We start from the raw sequence: 20,690 nt of genomic DNA, 5'->3' as shown, positions 1-20,690 counted from the left end.
TGAGATGAGTAATGCAAAATATGTCAGCATTATTAAAGTGACTAGTGATCCATTTATTAAAGTGGCCAGTGATTTATAGTCTATATATATAGGGCAGCAGCCTCTAATGTGTTAGTGATGGCTATTTAACAGTCTGATGTCCTTGAGATAGAAGCTGTTTTTTCAGTCTCTCGGGTCCCTGCTTTGATGCACCTGTACTGACCTCGCCTTCTGGATGATAGTGGAGTGAACAGGCAGTGGCTCGGGTGGTTGTTGTCCTTGATGATCTTTTTGGCCTTCCTGTGATATCGGGTGCTGTAGGTGTCCTAGAGGGTAGGTAGTTTGCCCCCCGGTGATGCGTTGGGCAGACTGCACCTGACAAGGAGAGAGGGCACAGATAGAGGGAGCGAGCGGGAGACTGAGCGAGAGAGGGAGCGAGTGAGAGATATAGACAGAGAGAGAGAGAGTGGGAGCAAGCAAGAGACATAGACAGAGAGAGAGAGGGAGCGAGAGACATAGACATAGAGAGACAGAGACATAGAGAGAGAGGGAGCGAGCGAGCGAGAGACATAGACAGAGACATAGAGAGAGAGACAGAGACATAGAGAGAAACAGAGAGAGAGGGAGCGAGAGACATAGACAGAGACATAGAGAGAGACAGAGACATAGAGAGAGAGACATAGACAGAGACAGAGCGAGAGGGAGCGAGTGAGTGAGAGACATCGACAGAGAGAGAGGGAGTGAGCGAGAGACATAGACAGAGAGAGAGGGAGTGAGCGAGAGACATAGACAGAGAGAGAGGGAGTGAGCGAGAGACATAGACAGAGAGAGAGGGAGTGAGCGAGAGACATAGACAGAAAGAGAGGGAGGGAGCAAGAGACATAGACAGAGACAGAGAGAGAGAGTGGGCAGGAAAAAAGTTAAGACTACACAGAGCAGACAGGCAGTGATGTGCTGACCTCTGTGTTTATAATTTCCTCATCATGGCCAGCAGGGCATCCAGCCTTGGGAACACGCGCATACAGGGCAGCCGTGGCCTGGGCCAGGAAAAACACCATGCCCCACAGGGCAGCCGTAGGCTGGGCCAGGAAAAACACCATGCCCTACAGGGCAGCCGTGGCCTGGGCCAGGAAAACACCATGCCCCACAGGGCAGCCGTAGGCTGGGCCAGGAAAAACACCATGCCCTACAGGGCAGCCGTGGCCTGGGCCAGGAAAAACACCACAACCTACAGGGCAGCCATGGCCTGGGCCAGAAAAAACACCATGCCCTACAGGGCAACCGTGGCCTGGGCCAGGAAAAACACCATGCCCTACAGGTCAACCGTGGCCTGGGCCAGGAAAAACACCATGCCCTACAGGGCAGCCGTGGCCTGGGCCAGGAAAAACACCATGCCCTACAGGGCAGCCGTGGCCTGGGCCAGGAAAAACACCATGCCCTACAGGTCAACCGTGGCCTGGGCCAGGAAAAACACCATGCCCTACAGGGCAGCCGTGGCCTGGGCCAGGAAAAACACCATGCCCTACAGGGCAGCCGTGGGCTGGGCCAGGAAAAACACCATGCCCTACAGGGCAGCCGTGGCCTGGGCCAGGAAAACCCCATGCCCCACACGGCAGCCGTGGGCTGGGCCAGGAAAAACACCATGCCCTACAGGGCAGCCGTGGCCTGGGCCAGGAAAAACCCCATGCCCTACAGGGCAGCCGTGGCCTGGGCCAGGAAAAACACCATGCCCTACAGGGCAGCCGTGGCCTGGGCCAGGAAAACACCATGCCCTACAGGGCAGCCGTGGGCTGGGCCAGGAAAACACCATGCCCTACAGGGCAGCCGTGGCCTGGGCCAGGAAAAACACCATGCCCTACAGGGCAGTCGTGGCCTGGGCCAGGAAAAACACCATGCCCTACAAGGCAACCGTGGCCTGGGCCAGGAAAAACACCATGCCCTACAGGTCAACCGTGGCCTGGGCCAGGAAAAACACCATGCCCTACAGGGCAGCCGTGGGCTGGGCCAGGAAAACACCATGCCCTACAGGGCAGCCGTGGGCTGGGCCAGGAAAACACCATGCCCTACAGGGCAGCCGTGGGCTGGGCCAGGAAAAACACCATGCCCTACAGGGCAGCCGTGGCCTGGGCCAGGAAAAACACCATGCCCTACAGGGCAGCCGTGGCCTGGGCCAGGAAAACACCATGCCCCACAGGGCAGCCGTGGCCTGGGCCAGGAAAAACACCATGCCCTACAGGGCAGCCGTGGCCTGGGCCAGGAAAAACACCATGCCCTACAGGGCAGCCGTGGGCTGGGCCAGGAAAAATAGGGCAGGGAGACTCCTGGGAAACGCACCCAGCTGGGGGGAGGGTGAAAAGGGACATTCATGGGTGTAGGATCTTTAACCTGGACAGTCGCAGTACGGTCTGGCAGACTAATCTGAATGTTGGTCTTTACTGCCACCTCTGGTTGTTTCACTCACTGCTGACCAATCCTTGCTGGTGAGAGACACATTTTCATTTTACAATAGTGACACAAAATAAAGGGAAAATAACAATCATTATGTCAACAATAAAAAACAACTTTAATGAACTTTTGAAGGATTTAATTATTCATCTTAAAGCCATTGTGTTATATTTGTGTGCGACTGTAGGACAATATACGGACAATGGTATATATATATATACGGACAATGCATTTAGATTAACAAGAAATTACGCTTTTAACCGATATAAAATACTTGTATGTGAGATATCCTATTCCCTATATAGAGCCAGGCCAGTCCTGCTTCCTTACTAAATACTGCTCCACCCTCAAGAGACCTGCTTCCTTACTAAATACTGCTCCACCCTCCATCCAGTCCTGCTTCCTTACTAAATACTGCTCCACCCTCAAGAGTCCTGCTTCCTTACTAAATACTGCTCCTCCTGCTTCCTTACTAAATACTGCTCCCCCCTCAAAACAGTCCTGCTTCCTTACTAAATACTGCTCCACCCTCCACCCAACCTGTAACGTTACAAAATGTGGAAAAAGTTGAGAGGTTTGAATACTTTCCGAATGCACTGTACATGCAGACACAGCACCACTCAAAGACTGGAATTTGATACTCCTGGTATTGGATATAGGAGTAGAGGTAGATAGTAGAGGTAGATGTGTATAGGAGTAGAGGTAGATGTGTATAGGAGTAGAGGTAGATGTGTATAGGAGTAGAGGTATAGGAGTAGAGGTAGATATGTATAGGAGTGGAGGTAGATGGGTATAGGAGTAGAGGTAGATATGTATAGGAGTGGAGGTAGATGTGTTTAGGAGTAGAGGTAGATGTGTATAGGAGTAGAGGTAGATATGTATAGGAGTAGAGGTAGATATGTATAGGAGTAGAGGTAGATGTGTATAGGAGTAGAGGTAGATGTGTATAGGAGTAGAGGTAGATATGTATAGGAGTAGAGGTAGATATGTATAGGAGTAGAGGTAGATATGTATAGGAGTAGAGGTAGATATGTATAGGAGTAGAGGTTGATATGTATAGGAATAGAGGTATAGGAGTAGAGGTGGATGTGTATAGGAGTGGAGGTAGATGTGTATAGGAGTAGAGGTATAGGAGTAGAGGTAGATGTGTATAGGAGTAGAGGTAGATATGTATAGGAGTGGAGGTAGATGTGTATAGGAGTAGAGGTAGATGTGTATAGGAGTAGAGGTAGATATGTTTAGGAGTAGAGGTAGATATGTATAGGAGTAGAGGTAGATATGTATAGGAGTGGAGGTATAGGAGTAGAGGTAGATGTGTATAGGAGTAGAGGTAGATATGTATAGGAGTGGAGGTATAGGAGTAGAGGTAGATGTGTATAGGAGTAGAGGTAGATGTGTATAGGAGTAGAGGTAGATGTGTATAGGAGTAGAGGTAGATATGTATAGGAGTAGAGGTAGATGTGTATAGGAGTAGAGGTAGATGTGTATAGGAGTAGAGGCAGATATGTTTAGGAGTAGAGGTAGATATGTATAGGAGTAGAGGTAGATGTGTATAGGAGTAGAGGTAGATGTGTATAGGAGTAGAGGTAGATGTGTTTAGGAGTAGAGGTAGATATGTATAGGAGTAGAGGTAGATATGTATAGGAGTAGAGGTAGATATGTATAGGAGTAGAGGTAGATATGTATAGGAGTGGAGGTATAGGAGTAGAGGTAGATGTGTATAGGAGTAGAGGTAGATGTGTATAGGAGTAGAGGTAGGTGTGTATAGGAGTAGAGGTAGATGTGTATAGGAGTAGAGGTAGATATGTATAGGAGTAGAGGTAGATGTGTATAGGAGTAGAGGTAGATATGTATAGGAGTAGAGGTAGATATGTATAGGAGTAGAGGTTGATATGTATAGGAATAGAGGTATAGGAGTAGAGGTGGATGTGTATAGGAGTGGAGGTAGATGTGTATAGGAGTAGAGGTAGATATGTATAGGAGTAGAGGTATAGGAGTAGAGGTAGATGTGTATAGGAGTAGAGGTAGATATGTATAGGAGTAGAGGTATAGGAGTAGAGGTAGATGTGTATAGGAGAAGAGGTATAGGAGTAGAGGTTGATGTGTATAGGAGTAGAGGTAGATATGTATAGGAGTAGAGGTATAGGAGTAGAGGTAGATGTGTATAGGAGTAGAGGTAGATATGTATAGGAGTAGAGGTATAGGAGTAGAGGTAGATGTGTATAGGAGTAGAGGTATAGGAGTAGAGGTTGATGTGTATAGGAGTAGAGGTAGATATGTATAGGAGTAGAGGTATAGGAGTAGAGGTAGATGTGTATAGCAGTGGAGGTAGATATGTATAGGAGTAGAGGTATAGGAATAGAGGTAGATGTGTATAGGAGTAGAGGTAGATATGTATAGGACTGGAGGTAGATATGTATAGTAGATGTAGATATGTATAGGAGTAGAGGTAGATGTGTATAGGAGTAGAGGTAGATATGTTTAGGAGTAGAGTTAGATATGTATAGGAGTAGAGGTAGATGTGTATAGGAGTAGAGGTAGATGTGTATAGGAGTAGAGGTAGATGTGTTTAGGAGTAGAGGTAGATATGTATAGGAGTAGAGGTAGATGTGTATAGGAGTAGAGGTAGATATGTATAGGAGTAGAGGTATAGGAGTAGAGGTTGATGTGTATAGGAGTAGAGGTAGATATGTATAGGAGTAGAGGTATATGAGTAGAGGTAGATGTGTATAGCAGTGGAGGTAGATATGTATAGGAGTAGAGGTATAGGAATAGAGGTAGATGTGTATAGGAGTAGAGGTAGATATGTATAGGACTGGAGGTAGATATGTATAGTAGAGGTAGATATGTATAGGAGTAGAGGTAGATGTGTATAGGAGTAGAGGTAGATATGTTTAGGAGTAGAGTTAGATATGTATAGGAGTAGAGTTAGATGTGTATAGGAGTAGAGGTAGATGTGTATAGGAGTAGAGGTAGATGTGTTTAGGAGTAGAGGTAGATATGTATAGGAGTAGAGGTAGATATGTATAGGAGTAGAGGTAGATATGTATAGGAGTGGAGGTATAGGAGTAGAGGTAGATGTGTATAGGAGTAGAGGTAGATGTGTATAGGAGTAGAGGTAGATGTGTATAGGAGTAGAGGTAGATGTGTATAGGAGTAGAGGTAGATATGTATAGGAGTAGAGGTAGATGTGTATAGGAGTAGAGGTAGATGTGTATAGGAGTAGAGGTAGATGTGTATAGGAGTAGAGGTAGGTGTGTATAGGAGTAGAGGTAGATGTGTATAGGAGTAGAGGTAGATATGTATAGGAGTAGAGGTAGATGTGTATAGGAGTAGAGGTAGATGTGTATAGGAGTAGAGGTAGATATGTATAGGAGTAGAGGTAGATATGTATAGGAGTAGAGATAGATATGTATAGGAGTAGAGGTTGATATGTATAGGAATAGAGGTATAGGAGTAGAGGTGGATGTGTATAGGAGTGGAGGTAGATGTGTATAGGAGTAGAGGTAGATATGTATAGGAGTGGAGGTATAGGAGTAGAGGTAGATGTGTATAGGAGTAGAGGTAGATGTGTATAGGAGTAGAGGTAGATGTGTATAGGAGTAGAGGTAGATGTGTATAGGAGTAGAGGTAGATATGTATAGGAGTAGAGGTATAGGAGTAGAGGTAGATGTGTATAGGAGTAGAGGTAGATGTGTATAGGAGTAGAGGTAGATGTGTATATGAGTAGAGGTAGATGTGTATAGGAGTGGAGGTAGATGTGTATAGGAGTAGAGGTAGATGTGTATAGGAGTGGAGGTAGATATGTATAGGAGTAGAGGTATAGGAGTAGAGGTAGATGTGTATAGGAGTAGAGGTAGATAGTAGAGGTAGATGTGTATAGGAGTAGAGGTAGATATGTATAGGAGTAGACATAGATATGTATAGGAGTAGAGGTAGATGTGTATAGGAGTAGATGTAGATGTGTATAGGAGTAGAGGTAGATGTGTATAGGAGTAGAGGTTGATATGTATAGGAGTGGAGGTAGATATGTATAGGAGTAGACGTAGATATGTATAGGAGTGGAGGTAGATGTGCATAGGAGTAGAGGTAGATGTGTATAGGAGTGGAGGTAGATATGTATAGGAGTAGAGGTATAGGAGTAGAGGTAGATGTGTATAGGAGTAGAGGTAGATAGTAGAGGTAGATGTGTATAGGAGTAGAGGTAGATATGTATAGGAGTAGACGTAGATATGTATAGGAGTAGAGGTAGATGTGTATAGGAGTAGAGGTAGATGTGTATAGGAGTAGAGGTAGATGTGTATAGGAGTAGAGGTATATATGTATAGGAGCAGAGGTATATATGTATAGGAGTAGAGGTAGATGTGTATAGGAGTAGAGGTATATATGTATAGGAGTAGAGGTAGATATGTATAGGAGTAGAGGTAGATGTGTATAGGAGTAGAGGTATATATGTATAGGAGTAGAGGTAGATATGTATAGGAGTAGACGTAGATATGTATAGGAGTGGAGGTAGATGTGCATAGGAGTAGAGGTAGATGTGTATAGGAGTAGAGGTAGATGTGTATAGGAGTAGAGGTAGATGTGTATAGGAGTAGAGGTAGATGTGTATAGGAGTGGAGGTAGATATGTATAGGAGTAGACGTAGATATGTATAGGAGTGGAGGTAGATGTGCATAGGAGTAGAGGTAGATGTGTATAGGAGTAGAGGTATATATGTATAGGAGTAGAGGTATATATGTATAGGAGTAGAGGTATATATGTATAGGAGTAGAGGTAGATGTGTATAGGAGTAGAGGTAGATGTGTATAGGAGTAGAGGTAGATGTGTATAGGAGTGGAGGTAGATATGTATAGGAGTAGACGTAGATATGTATAGGAGTGGAGGTAGATGTGCATAGGAGTAGAGGTAGATGTGTATAGGAGTAGAGGTATATATGTATAGGAGTAGAGGTATATATGTATAGGAGTAGAGGTATATATGTATAGGAGTAGAGGTAGATGTGTATAGGAGTAGAGGTAGATGTGTATAGGAGTAGAGGTAGATATGTATAGGAGTAGAGGTATATATGTATAGGAGTAGACGTAGATATGTATAGGAGTGGAGGTAGATGTGCATAGGAGTAGAGGTAGATGTGCATAGGAGTAGAGGTAGATGTGTATAGGAGTAGAGGTAGATGTGTATAGGAGTAGAGGTAGATGTGTATAGGAGTAGAGGTAGATGTGTATAGGAGTAGAGGTAGATAGTAGAGGTAGATGTGTATAGGAGTAGAGGTATATATGTATAGGGGAAAGGGTAACTAGGCATCAGGATGTGTAATAAACAGAGCAGCAGCGTATATGATGATTATATGTGAGTGTGTGTGTAGAGTCAGTATAAATGTGTGTGTTGGGGTGTCAGTGTGTGTGACTGTGTAGAGTCCTGTGTGTGAAATATAAGGGTCACCCTAGAGTCTGCGTGGCCATTCTGTCAGCTATTTAGAAGCCTTATGGCATGGGAATAGACGCTGTTCAGGAGCCTGTTGGTGTCAGACCTGATGCATCGGTACTTTGCCTTGCGGAAGCAGAGAACAGTCTATGGCTTGAGTGCTTCTGTTATGGGGGAAAAGTCCACAATGAAACTGACATTAAATGCGAAGAATTATACATTGTTGCCCATCAAGTAGGCCAATTCATTTCTATGCCATTGTAGGCTCCTGTAGCCTCCCGTTTCACCCAATAAATATGTTGAAATGAATGGTTCACCCGATACGGAAGAAAATACCCTCATTGTATCATTTCCAATCCAAAGTGCTGGACTACAGAGCCAAAACAACAAGAAATGTGTCACTGTCCCAATACTTTTGGAGATCACTGTAGGTCCATTCTTGTCTATTTTATTTAATATTTTATTATTATTTATTTCTCTTGTGTTACTATTTTATTGCATTATTCTTTTAAAACTATTAATCTTTGGGAAGTGGTCGTAAGCAAACATTTCACGGTAAAGTCTACGCAAGTTGTATTTGGCGCATCTTGCCCAACACAATTTGATTCGACGTTCGACTCACAAGCGCGCGACATACGTCATCAATTTGGGGGCACCAGACTTGTCAGTATATCCGCCTCTCGCTAATTGATGCTGCGTGGGAATCAACTGGGAACTCGGAAATATCCGACATCACTGCTTTCATGATAACTGGAAACTTGGATAGAAACGAGCTCCGATTGGGAAAATTGGTTTTGAACAGTCATTTAAGTTGCAATTCCAATGCGGAAACTAGGGCATCTTTTTTAGAGCTCCGACTTTCTGACCCGAAGATCGCGTCGTGTTTTTCCGATTTCCCAGATGTCATGAAAGCACCATGAGACATAAGGCTTGTCATGTGATTTATCAGCTGACCCCTTTTCTACACACGGTAACAGCGTGAGAAAACTCTTCTCCAAACAGACACCCTTGACGCAAAGTTACAGCTTTGTAGCCTATATTTGAACATTTCCTACTAAACTGTAAATAACATATCCGGTCAAGGCTACGTATCGAATTTAAAATCGGTGTTGAAATCTGTGACCTGTTGACGCTCAACATTGTTTCCAATCATTGACCACAAGAACAATCGCCAAAGGTTTGTTGGATCGAAAGATTTCACAACCTTTTCGACAACAGGTAGATTTATCAGGAGAAGTAATCAGATTAGATGATTTAATGACTGTATGAGAGACTTGTCAGCGAAACAGATGATTAGTTACCCGTAGTTGAACTTTAAACGGAGTCCAGGAAATTGAAAGGAGTGAGCTTTGTTTCTTTATTCTCTAAATATGTCCACCACAATGCGTGTATTATCCAACATAACTCACAAATAAAATTATGATCTGTGAATATATTTAAATATTTAGGCAAATAAAACCATAATCCGCAAAAAATATATAACAAATTTAACCAATCGCCATTAATATGTAAAACATATATTTCACAAGTATTCACCATAAGTCACAAATAAAATAATGATCTGTAAATATTCAACATAGCTCACAAATAAAACTACGATTTGAACAATTTGTGAGCAAATGTTTAGAAATCTCTTAACGTTTACATCTGTGGAATGTGGATTTGCTCATTCCAAAAGTGCCTGTGGATCTGTATTCTGTGTTTACAACATTTTGAGAAGTCTTTTTCTGTGGTCGATGTAATACAATCCACAAATGTGGCTTCGGATGAGTCTGTTATCTCCATTCATTTGGATAATCTTTGTGTCAGGTGAAGTGCAGAGTGAATCAGTGTCTCATTCAGCCATGTCTTGGGAGAACACTTTCTAGCTAGAATATCTAACCAATAAAGAACAACTTTATGACTCACCTGAAGCCACATTAGTGGATTGTATTACATCGACCACATTAGTGGATTGTATTACATCGACCACAGAAAAAGCCTTCTCAAAATGTTGTAAACACAGAATACAGATCCACAAGCACTTTTTGAATGAGCAAATCCACATTCCACAGATGTAAACGTTAAGAGATTTCTAAACATTTGCTCACAAATTGTTCAACGTGTTCAAATCGTAGTTTTATTTGTGAGCTGATTTAGAATATTTACAGATCATTATTTTATTTGTGATTTATGGTGAATACTTGTGAAATATATTTGTTCATATTCACAGATTAAGGTTTAATTTGTGATTTTTTAACATTTTTATTTTATTGAGGATTTTGGTTTTATTTAACAAAATATTTGTTTATATATTAAACAGATCATTGTTTTATTTGTGAGTTATGTTGAATACACATACAGATCGGGGTGAACATACCGAATAAAGAACACAAATCTCACTCCATAGACCTTGTACCTTGAAGACACCTGAGGACACTTCCTGTTTATACACGGCCGTCTATGTACTGCTGAAGTAATCTTCGAGGTGTAGGACGAGGTAGCCTATTTAACCTGAGTGAGTTGTAAACTTTTGATCCAAACCTTGTCTTGAAAGATATGAAGAGGAGACTTCTGCTCGTGTCCAACTCAACCCTGCACGGGGGAGGATATCTGGAACATTGTCAACAGCAGATCAAAGACTTTTTCGGAATGTAAGTATCTAAATCCACTGACTAATCCATACCTTCAGAGTGCCTGGACTACTCTAAAAAAAATCACACCCCTAAAGACTATGGAAGGAATGCTGTTGTACTGTACCCTTACAATCTGACCCTCCTTTACTCTTAACTACTTAAACATGTCTCTAACTACTTAAACATGTCTCTAACCATGTCTCTAACTACTTAAACATGGCTCTAACTACTTAAACATGTCTCTAATTACTTAAACATGTCTCTAACTACTTAAATATGTCTAACTACTTAAACATGTCTCAAACCATGGCTCTAACTACTTAAACATGTCTAACTACTTATACATGTATCTAACTACTTAAATATGTCTAACTACTTAAACATGTCTCAAACCATGGCTCTAACTACTTAAACATGTCTCTAACTACTTAAACATGTATCTAACTACTTAAACATGTCTAACTACTTATACATGTCTCTAACTACTTAAACATGTCTCTAACTACTTAAACATGTCTCTAACCATGGCTCTAACTACTTAAACATGGCTCTAACCATATCTCTAACTACTTAAACATGTCTCTAACTACTTATACATGTCTCTAACTACTTAAACATGGCTCTAACTACTTAAACATGTCTCTAACTATGTCTCTAACTACTTAGCATCTCCGTGGAATGCTTTCGACACCTTGTAGAGTCCATGCCCCAATGAATTGAGGCTTGGGGGGGGGGTACAACTCAATACTAGGAAGGTGTTCCTAATGTTTCGTAGAGTCAGTGTGTAACCTAACAGTGTAATGTATGTCTTGCAGAGGGGTGAAGAGGATTTTATTCATCCCCTATGCACTGTGTGATAGAGATGGCTACGCAAAGACTGCCAGGGACAAGTTCAACAGTCTGGGTACGTCTTTGTACGCTGGTCCATTGCCTTACACAGCCTTACTGTTGTGTGTCTGGAATATCTCAGGCCCAATCCCAAATCAATTAAAATATCTCAGGCCCAATCCCAAATCAATTCAATTATCTCAGGCCCAATCCCAAATCAATTCAAATATCTCAGACCCAATCCCAAATCAATTCAAATATCTCAGGCCCAATCCCAAATCAATTCAAATATCTCAGGCCCAATCCCAAATCAATTCAAATATCTCAGGCCCAATCCCAAATCAATTCAAATATCTCAGGCCCAATCCCAAATCAATTCAAATATCTCAGGCCCAATCCCAAATCAATTCAAATATCTCAGGCCCAATCCCAAATCAATTCAAATATCTCAGGCCCAATCCCAAATCAATTCAAATATCTCAGGCCCAATCCCAAATCAATTCAAATATCTCAGGCCCAATCCCAAATCAATTCAAGTATCTCAGGCCCAATCCCAAATCAATTCAAATATCTCAGGCCCAATCCCAAATCAATTCAAATATCTCAGACCCAATCCCAAATCAATTCAAATATCTCAGGCCCAATCCCAAATCAATTCAAATATCTCAGGCCCAATCCCAAATCAATTCAAATATCTCAGGCCCAATCCCAAATCAATTCAAATATCTCAGGCCCAATCCCAAATCAATTCAAATATCTCAGGCCCAATCCCAAATCAATTCAAATATCTCAGGCCCAATCCCAAATCAATTCAAATATCTCAGGCCCAATCCCAAATCAATTCAAATATCTCAGGCCCAATCCCAAATCAATTCAAATATCTCAGGCCCAATCCCAAATCAATTCAATTATCTCAGGCCCAATCCCAAATCAGTTCAATTATCTCAGGCCCAATCCCAAATCAATTCAATTATCTCAGGCCCAATCCCAAATCAATTCAATTATCTCAGGCCCAATCCCAAATCAATCCCTAGACCCTATGCATTATACTCTTGTGGAGATCTGAGCGGACCTGATTGATATAAGCACATTTCGCTTAACACTTGTCAAACCCTTTCTCATAGACGCTATCGGGTGTAGTGGGGCGTAGTAAGGACTAGGTTGTCGATGTGAGACAGGTTTTGTCGGTCGTTCTAATGTGAGTGTTGTCTGTTTTGTCTGACAGGTTATGAGGTGGACAGCATACACGAGGCCTCTGACCCAGTGGAAGCTGTAAGGAAGGCTCAGGGCATATTTATAGGTGAGGTGTGGACCTTGAGCTCAGACGTTAACACCTCATAGGGCCTCTCAAATATGAAATACCAAAAACATAGGCCTTACATACAGTAGGCGTCATTGGAGGAATGCTATTGTACATGTGTTGCTGCAAGAGTTAAAGTAATCTACTACACACAGATTGACTACGTGTTAAGAAGTTAGCAGGAGGGTATACAGTGAAATAAAGTCATTAACAGCTGTTCTGTCTATAGGTGGTGGAAACACATTCCGTCTGCTGAAATGTCTCTACGACAACAATGTGCTGTCTGAGATCAACAAGAGGGTTCTGCAGGTCAGACTGATATATATATATATATATTTTGAGCAGTGTTCCCCAAAACCTGTCCTGAGGTACGACAGCTGTTCCACTCTGATAGCCGATATTCCAGAACTGGCACACCTGAATGGCTGGGAGTAGTTGAGGAGTTTTGGGAAACACTGTGCCAGATTAAACTGCCATTTCACAATATTTACAGTTGAAAATGGACAGATATTGTACTTACTGGCAGCTGATATAGCCAATAGAGACAGCCCATGAGTGGAATAAACAACCAAATGATTATATATCCAACTTCCTCTTATGCCCCAGGGTCAGCACTAACGTTTCCACCACCTAACCCTACAGTAACCCTAACCTAACAGTAACCCCTACAGTAACCCCTACAGTAACCCCTACAGTAACCCCTACAGTAACCCTAACCCCTACAGTAACCCTAACCCCTACAGTAACCCCTAGAGTAACCCTAACCACTACAGTAACCCCTACAGTAACCCCTACAGTAACCGTAACCCCTACAGTAACCCTAACCGTACAGTAACCCTAACCCTACAGTAACCCTAACCCCTACAGTAACCCTAACCCTAACCCTACAGTAACCCCTACAGTAACCCTAACCCCTACAGTAACCCCTACAGTAACCCTAACCCCTACAGTAACCCCTACAGTAACCCTAACCCCTACAGTAACCCCTACAGTAACCCTAACCTCTACAGTAACCCCTACAGTAACCCCTACAGTAACCCTAACCCCTACAGTAACCCTAACCCCTACAGTAACCCTAACCCCTACAGTAACCCTAACCCCTACAGTAACCCCTACAGTAACCCCTACAGTAACCCCTACAGTAACCCCTACAGTAACCCCTACAGTAACCCCTACAGTAACCCCCACAGTAACCCCTACAGTAACCCTAGTAACCCCTACAGTAACCCCTGCAGTAACCCCTACAGTAACCCCTGCAGTAACCCCTACAGTAACCCCTACAGTAACCCCTACAGTAACCCTAACCCCTACAGTAACCCCTACAGTAACCCTAACCCTACAGTAACCCTAACCCCTACAGTAACCCCTACAGTAACCCTAACCCCTACAGTAACCCCATACAGTAACCCTAACCCCTACAGTAACCCCTACAGTAACCCTAACCCCTACAGTAACCCCTACAGTAACCTCTACAGTAACCTCTACAGTAACCTCTACAGTAACCTCTACAGTAACCCTAACCCCTACAGTAACCCCTACAGTAACCCCTACAGTAACCCTAACCCCTACAGTAACCCCTACAGTAACCCCCACAGTAACCCCCACAGTAACCCCTACAGTAACCCTAACCCCTACAGTAACCCTAGGGTAACCTCTACAGTAACCTCTACAGTAACCCCTATAGTAACCCCTATAGTAACCCCTACAGTAACAGTAACCCCTACAGTAACCCCTACAGTAACCCCTACAGTAACCCCTACAGTAACCCTAACCCCTACAGTAACCCTAGGGTAACCCCTACAGTAACCCCTACAGTAACCCTAACCTCTACAGTAACCCCTATAGTAACCCCTACAGTAACCCCTACAGTAACCCCTACAGTAACCCTAACCCCTACAGTAACCCCTATAGTATCCCCTACAGTAACCTCTACAGTATCCCCTACAGTAACCTCTACAGTATCCCCTACAGTAACCCTAACCCCTACAGTAACCCTAACCCCTACAGTAACCCCTACAGTAACCCTAACCCTACAGTAACCCCTACAGTAACCCTAACCCTACAGTAACCCCTACAGTAACCCCTACAGTAACCCCTACAGTAACCCATCCCCTACAGTAACCCTAACCCCTACAGTAACTCTAACCCCTACAGTAACTCTAACCCCTACAGTAACTCTAACCCCTACAGTAACCCCTACAGTAACCCCTACTGTAACCCTAACCCTACAGTAACCCCTACAGTAACCCCTATAGTAACCCTACAGTAACCCTAACCCTACAGTAACCCCTACCCCTACAGTAACCCCTACAGTAACCTCTATAGTAACCCCTACAGTAACCCCTACTGTAACCCTAACCCCTACAGTAACCCTAACCCCTACAGTAACCCCTACAGTAACCCTAATCCCTACAGTAACCCCTATAGTAACCCCTACAGTAACCCCTACTGTAACCCTAGCCCCTACAGTAACCCTAACCCCTACAGTAACCCTAACCCCTACAGTAACTCTACAGTAACCCTATCCCCTACAGTAACCCTATCCCCTACATTAACCCCTACAGTAACCCCTACAGTAACCCATCCCCTACAGTAACCCTAACCCCTACAGTAACTCTAACCCCTACAGTAACTCTAACCCCTACAGTAACTCTAACCCCTACAGTAACCCTAACCCCTACAGTAACCCTAACCCCTACAGTATCCCCTACATTATCCCCTACAGTAACCCCTACAGTAACCCTTACAGTAACCCTAACCCCTACAGTAACCCCTACAGTAACCCCTACAGTAACCCCTACAGTAACCCCTACATTAACCCTACAGTAACCCCTACAGTAACCCTACAGTAACCCTACAGTAACCCCTACAGTAACCCCTACAGTAACCCTGACCCCTACAGTGACCCCTACAGTGACCCCTACAGTGACCCTAACCCCTACAGTAACCCTAACCCCTACAGTAACCCCTATAGTATCGCTACAGTAACCCCTACAGTAACCCCTACAGTAACCCTAACCCCTACAGTAACCCCTACAGTAACCCTAACCCCTACAGTAACCCCTACCCTAACCCCTACAGTAACCCCTACAGTAACCCTAACCCCTACAGTAACCCTAACCCCTACAGTAACCCCTACAGTAACCCCTACAGTAACCCTAACCCCTACAGTAACCCCTAACCCTACAGTAACCCTAACCCCTACAGTAACCCCTACAGTAACCCTAACCCTACAGTAACCCTAACCCCTACAGTAACCTTAACCCCTACAGTACACCTACAGTAACCCTAACCCTACAGTAACCCTAACCCTACAGTAACCCTAACCCCTACAGTAACCCTAACCCCTACAGTAACCCTAACCCCTACAGTAACCCCTACAGTAACCCTAACCCCTACAGTAACCATGGTAACTCTGTTATAACTCCAGGATGGTGTTCCCTACATGGGTTCCAGTGCTGGCACCAACGTCTCTACTGTCAGCATCAACACCACCAACGACATGCCCATCGTGTACCCGCCCTCCTTCAATGCCATTGGTCTAGTGCCTTTCAACATCAACCCTCACTTCCTGGATACGGACCCTAACAGCAGACACATGGGGGTGAGTTGTACAGTGTAGTATTTTATATAGCAGAGCATCAGTATAGTGAATGCTGAAAGTCGTAGGGCTGGTTTCTCTGAATGTAGAATCTTCATTGAAAATGCTTTTGTAGTCTGGGACAAGGTTCATCTGTGTCCTGTGGTGCCTTAAAGGATGCTGGTGAAAGGTCAAAATGTCTTTGTTTTTTTTCCTTCTCCCTAGGAGACACGAGAGCAGAGGATCATTCAGTACCACGAGGAGCCTGACACTCCATCTGTTCTGGTGAGTCTGAGAGAGACGGTATTCTACATAGTATTAGGCTATGCTTTCAGCTGATTGGTTGATTTGTCTTAGGGCTTGAGAGAGGGTTCCATGTTGCTCGTGGAAGGAGACAAGGCTACTCTACTGGGCACCTGCAAGGCACGGCTGTTCACCAGGTAACACCAATCATCTCTCTCACACAGGTCCTGTGACCCATGACCCCCAAAAAAGCACAAAACGAGTTTTAACAGATCAAAGTGTTGAACACAATAAAGCAGGCTAAAATGTCTCTTTTTTTAATAGTTGTGTATGTTACCCAACGCTAATTAAATAACTAGGGTGCCGGTGACGAGTCTCACAGCCAGTGTTTGTGTTTCAGGGGGAAGCCAACAACAGACTTTGAATCTGGCAGTGACCTCAGCTTCTTGCTGACAGACAGACAGTGAAGTTGTACATCTCTGTTCTCCACACCCCAGCAAGACCCATGCAGATCCTGTCAAGTAGAAATGCACTTATATATCCAAATAAATATTATTACCAAAAATGTGTCTTATGCATAAATTGTGTGGGGAGGGAGATATTATCATTTTACTAAGGTGAACGTAGATGATTTATATGAAACAACTAGCCACAGTTCATCAGATAACCTTTTATAGCACACTGATATTCGAGTTGTCCGAATCGGAGACGATAATGTGGCAACAAGTATATAAAAGCAGGGCACAAAGAAATGCTTATGGTTTTTAAACATTTAATTCAGGAAAGATCAAAACCTTGTCAGCTCAACCAGATATGTGGGGAAGGAATACGTCATTTTCAGTAATATTGTCTTTAAAAAAAAAAAAACACCCAAAAGTATGAACAAGGAACAACTTGAAGAAAAATAGTCTGGTCAAATTACATTATTGTAACATGAAACGTGTTTTAAGATAAATAATGAAGCAGTGGGTGACGGGTAATTAAGATACTATAGTGCTCTAATGCAAAAAAAAAGTATTAAGTTCCACGTTGATTACCCAATATGGGTCAATTCATCCTTTTAATACACATAGTGACATACAATTGCTATGTATAATCCTGTATCTGGTGGAAAGTGGGAAATTGCCCGGGGATGTTTCTCAATTGCAGAAGCATAACATACAATAAGTCCATATCCGCAGTGCCCATTCAAAAACCATTTCAAAAACCATTGTCTTCAAAGACCGTACAGCATTGTAATTGATACCTCGCATCTTCCTTGCAGTCTCGAATTCACATTGTTGTAGCAATTCATGTAAAACTGAAAGTCCCAAGTGCACTAAAAGATGCAGGACCAATAACCAGAAGAAGATCGGGGAGTCCTTTTCAAATATGATTTACATCAGCATTTTTAATATCAAATCACTTGTTTGCTCCTCCCAGCCATTTCATACAGCAATGTTGTCTAAGTATATGCAAGAGGAGTAGTAGACGACAGGGCTTCAGGACGCAGGGTACAGTGTGAGTATGATTATAAAGAGTAGATGGGACTGTGTGTACTGGTGCTATCCCATAGCGCTCCGTTCCAAAGTAGCGCACTACATAGGGAACCTATTCAGACGCAGGTTATCTGTTGTGTATTTACAGACAGCTACACAGGGTCGTGTGTTGGGGAACCCTCAGGTTCTATCAGGCATCGGTGTTCCTGTCACCGTTCTCCTGCGGTGCCAGCTGCTCCTTCTCCGCGCTGTCTTCCTGTGGGGGGCGTACACGCTCGAAGAAGCCCAGCTGGAGGGCGGAGGCACAGACAATTAGGATCCCCACCCTCGCAAAAAAAAAAATCCTCTGAACATTTCTACATTCATGTGGATTCTACCACGATTGCAGATAAATCGTGAATAATGATGAGTGAGAAAGTTAGAGCCACCAAGATAATAGCCTCAAAACATGCTTTACCAATTACCAATAACGGAAGGTTAGCATTTTTTGGGAGGGCGGGGTTATTTTTCTGGGTATCATTTATTGATGTCGTGTTCAGAAACATATATCCTTATAATAAAAGTGATTACAATATCTTCCGAAACAAACAGCAAATGCATCCAACAAGTTTGTAGAGGCACACGCTCGATGTAGTCATTGCGTGCTAAGAATATGGGACCAAATACTCAACTTTTGACTATAACACCTTCAAAATGGAGGTAGGGAGGGGGGAGAACTAGATACATAAAGTGCTTTAATTTCATTACGGTCACACATACGTAAATAAGATGCTAAAATCTAGAACATTCTATACTGTTGCCTCAAATCCAGTCGGTGGAGTAGCTTCATGGTCCAGATGAATACAGGAGGGGACTGTATGTTATATATATTTTTGTCGTTGGTGAATTGCAACTGTTAAATACATTTTAAAAATGGTTTGAAAGAAAGGACTTGACAGGTGAAAACAATATGGTGGAAGCTCGTCATTAGGCTGGCTTTCAGCTGGTCACTAGGCTGGCTTTCAGCTGGTCACTAGGCTGGCTTTCAGCTGGTCACTAGGCTGACTTTCAGCTGGTCACTAGGCTGGCTTTCAGCTGGTCACTAGGCTGGCTTTCAGCTGGTCACTAGGCTGGCTTTCAGCTGGTCACTAGGCTGGCTTTCAGCTGGTCACTAGGCTGGCTTTCAGCTGGTCACTAGGCTGGCTTTTAGCTGGTCACTAGGCTGGCTTTCAGCTGGTCACTAGGCTGGCTTTCAGCTGGTCACTAGGCTGGCTTTCAGCTGGTCACTTCTGTCAGATCAGAGGGAGGTTTTAGATATAGTAACAGAGGAAGCTGGTCACTTCTGTCAGATCAGAGGGAGGATTTAGATACAGTAATGGTTGGAAGAGCCCAGGAGAGTGGGGAGAGAAACTACAGATTGGAAACTATTCATTGTTATGGTTGTGCGTGTACCTTGTACATGACGAAGATAAGCAGAGCCAGCAGCAGTAGTCCAGCGATCAGGGCCAAGGTCACCACCCACCAAGGGACCGGTTCAGGTTCTGATTTCACCCAGATCACTGACATACTCACCTGGAGGATATAATACACAATGAGACAACAAACAATTCAGGACCTTATAGCAGGGTCCCCTAATTATATTACCAGCCACAACAAACCATTCAGGACCCTATAGCAGGGTCCCCTAATTATATTACCAGCCACAACAAACCATTCAGGACCCTATAGCAGGGTCCCCTAATTATATTACCAGCCACAACAAACCATTCAGGACCCTATTGCAGGGTCCCCTAATTACAGTGGGGCAAAAAGGTATTTAGTCAACCACTAATTGTGCAAGTTCTCCCACTTAAAAATATGAGAGAGGCCTGCAATTTTCATCATAGGTACACTTCAACTATGATAGACAAAATGAGAAAAAAAATCCAGAAAATCACATTGTAGGATTTTTTATGAATTTATTAGCAAATTATGGTGGAAAATAAGTATTTGGTCACCTACAAACAAGCAAGATTTCTGGCTCTCACAGACCTGTAACGGCTTCTCTGTCCTCCACTCGTTACCTGTATTAATGGCACCTGTTTGAACTTGTTATCAGTATAAAAGACACCTGTCCACAACCTCAAACAGTCACACTCCAAACTCCACTATGGCCAAGACCAAAGAGCTGTCAAAGGACACCAGAAACAAAATTGTAGACCTGCACCAGGCTGGGAAGACTGAATATGCAATATGTAAGCAGCTTGGTTTGAAGAAATCAACTGTGGGAACAATTATTAGGAAATGGAAGACATACAAGACCACTGATAATCTCCCTCGATCTGGGGCTCCACGCAAGATCTCACCCCGTGGGGTCAAAATGATCACAAGAACGGTGAGCAAAAATCCCAGAACCACACGGGGGGACCTAGTGAATGACCTGCAGAGAGCTGGGACCAAAGTAACAAAGCCTACCATCAGTAACACACTACGCCGCCAGGGACTGAAATCCTGCAGTACCAGACGTGTCCCCCTGCTTAAGCCAGTACATGTCCAGGCCCGTCTGAAGTTTGCTAGAGAGCATTTGGATGATCCAGAAGAAGATTGGGAGAATGTCATATGGTCAGATGAAACCAAAATATAACTTTTTGGTAAAAACTCAACTCGTCGTGTTTGGAGGACAAAGAATGCTGAGTTGCATCCAAAGAACACCATACCTACTGTGAAGCATGGGGGTGGAAACATCATGCTTTGGGGCTGATTTTCTTCAAAGGGACCAAGACGACTGATCCGTGTAAAGGAAAGAATGAATGGGGCCATGTATCGTGAGATTTTGA

The 20,690-nt window shown here is 43.5% G+C and overlaps 2 protein-coding genes across 3 annotated transcripts in view; one reads left to right on the top strand and one right to left on the bottom strand.

Moving 5' to 3' along the window:
• Positions 1-8,484: 8,484 nt before the first annotated feature.
• On the top strand, positions 8,485-16,982 carry si:dkey-69o16.5 (peptidase E). Of its 2 annotated transcripts, none has more exons than XM_021598650.3 (9): positions 8,485-9,028; positions 10,388-10,484; positions 11,282-11,370; positions 12,520-12,594; positions 12,824-12,903; positions 16,025-16,198; positions 16,400-16,459; positions 16,532-16,614; positions 16,818-16,982. In XM_021598650.3, exons 2-9 carry the CDS (start codon positions 10,390-10,392, stop codon positions 16,882-16,884), a joined length of 723 nt encoding a protein of 240 aa, XP_021454325.2. In that variant the 5' UTR covers positions 8,485-9,028; positions 10,388-10,389; the 3' UTR covers positions 16,885-16,982. The 2 variants fall into 2 exon arrangements, with proteins under 2 accessions (XP_021454325.2, XP_090086602.1); XM_090230476.1 differs by having other exon boundaries at positions 8,799-9,069.
• A 190-nt stretch (positions 16,983-17,172) lies between these two features.
• The window catches only part of LOC110522711 (integrin alpha-V), a 64,204-nt gene continuing 60,686 nt past the window's right edge, over positions 17,173-20,690 (bottom strand). The window contains exons 29-30 of the mRNA XM_090230475.1: positions 19,327-19,446; positions 17,173-18,184 (exon numbers count right to left, since the gene is read on the bottom strand). Of these exons, the coding sequence (XP_090086601.1) occupies positions 18,086-18,184; positions 19,327-19,446 (219 nt within the window). The 3' untranslated portion in view covers positions 17,173-18,085. The remainder of the gene's footprint in view (positions 18,185-19,326; positions 19,447-20,690) is intronic.

The sequence above is a fragment of the Oncorhynchus mykiss genome, chromosome 3 (assembly GCF_057628025.1).
Source record: "Oncorhynchus mykiss isolate SJ-2025 chromosome 3, ASM5762802v1, whole genome shotgun sequence".
Taxonomy (NCBI): domain Eukaryota; kingdom Metazoa; phylum Chordata; class Actinopteri; order Salmoniformes; family Salmonidae; genus Oncorhynchus; species Oncorhynchus mykiss.
The sequence above is the reverse complement of the archived record's forward strand: the minus strand, read 5'-3'. Positions and strand labels throughout refer to the sequence as shown.

What these genes read in the sequence shown, in the direction of transcription:
- si:dkey-69o16.5 (XM_021598650.3), top strand. Translation starts at nt 10,390, where the DNA reads ATGAAGAGGAGACTTCTGCTCGTGTCCAACTCAACCCTGCACGGGGGA. An exon ending in GGACAAGTTCAACAGTCTGG is followed by an intron (nt 11,371 to 12,519) that starts GTACGTCTTTGT and finishes TTTGTCTGACAG; the next exon opens with GTTATGAGGTGGACAGCATA. An exon ending in GGCTCAGGGCATATTTATAG is followed by an intron (nt 12,595 to 12,823) that starts GTGAGGTGTGGA and finishes TTCTGTCTATAG; the next exon opens with GTGGTGGAAACACATTCCGT.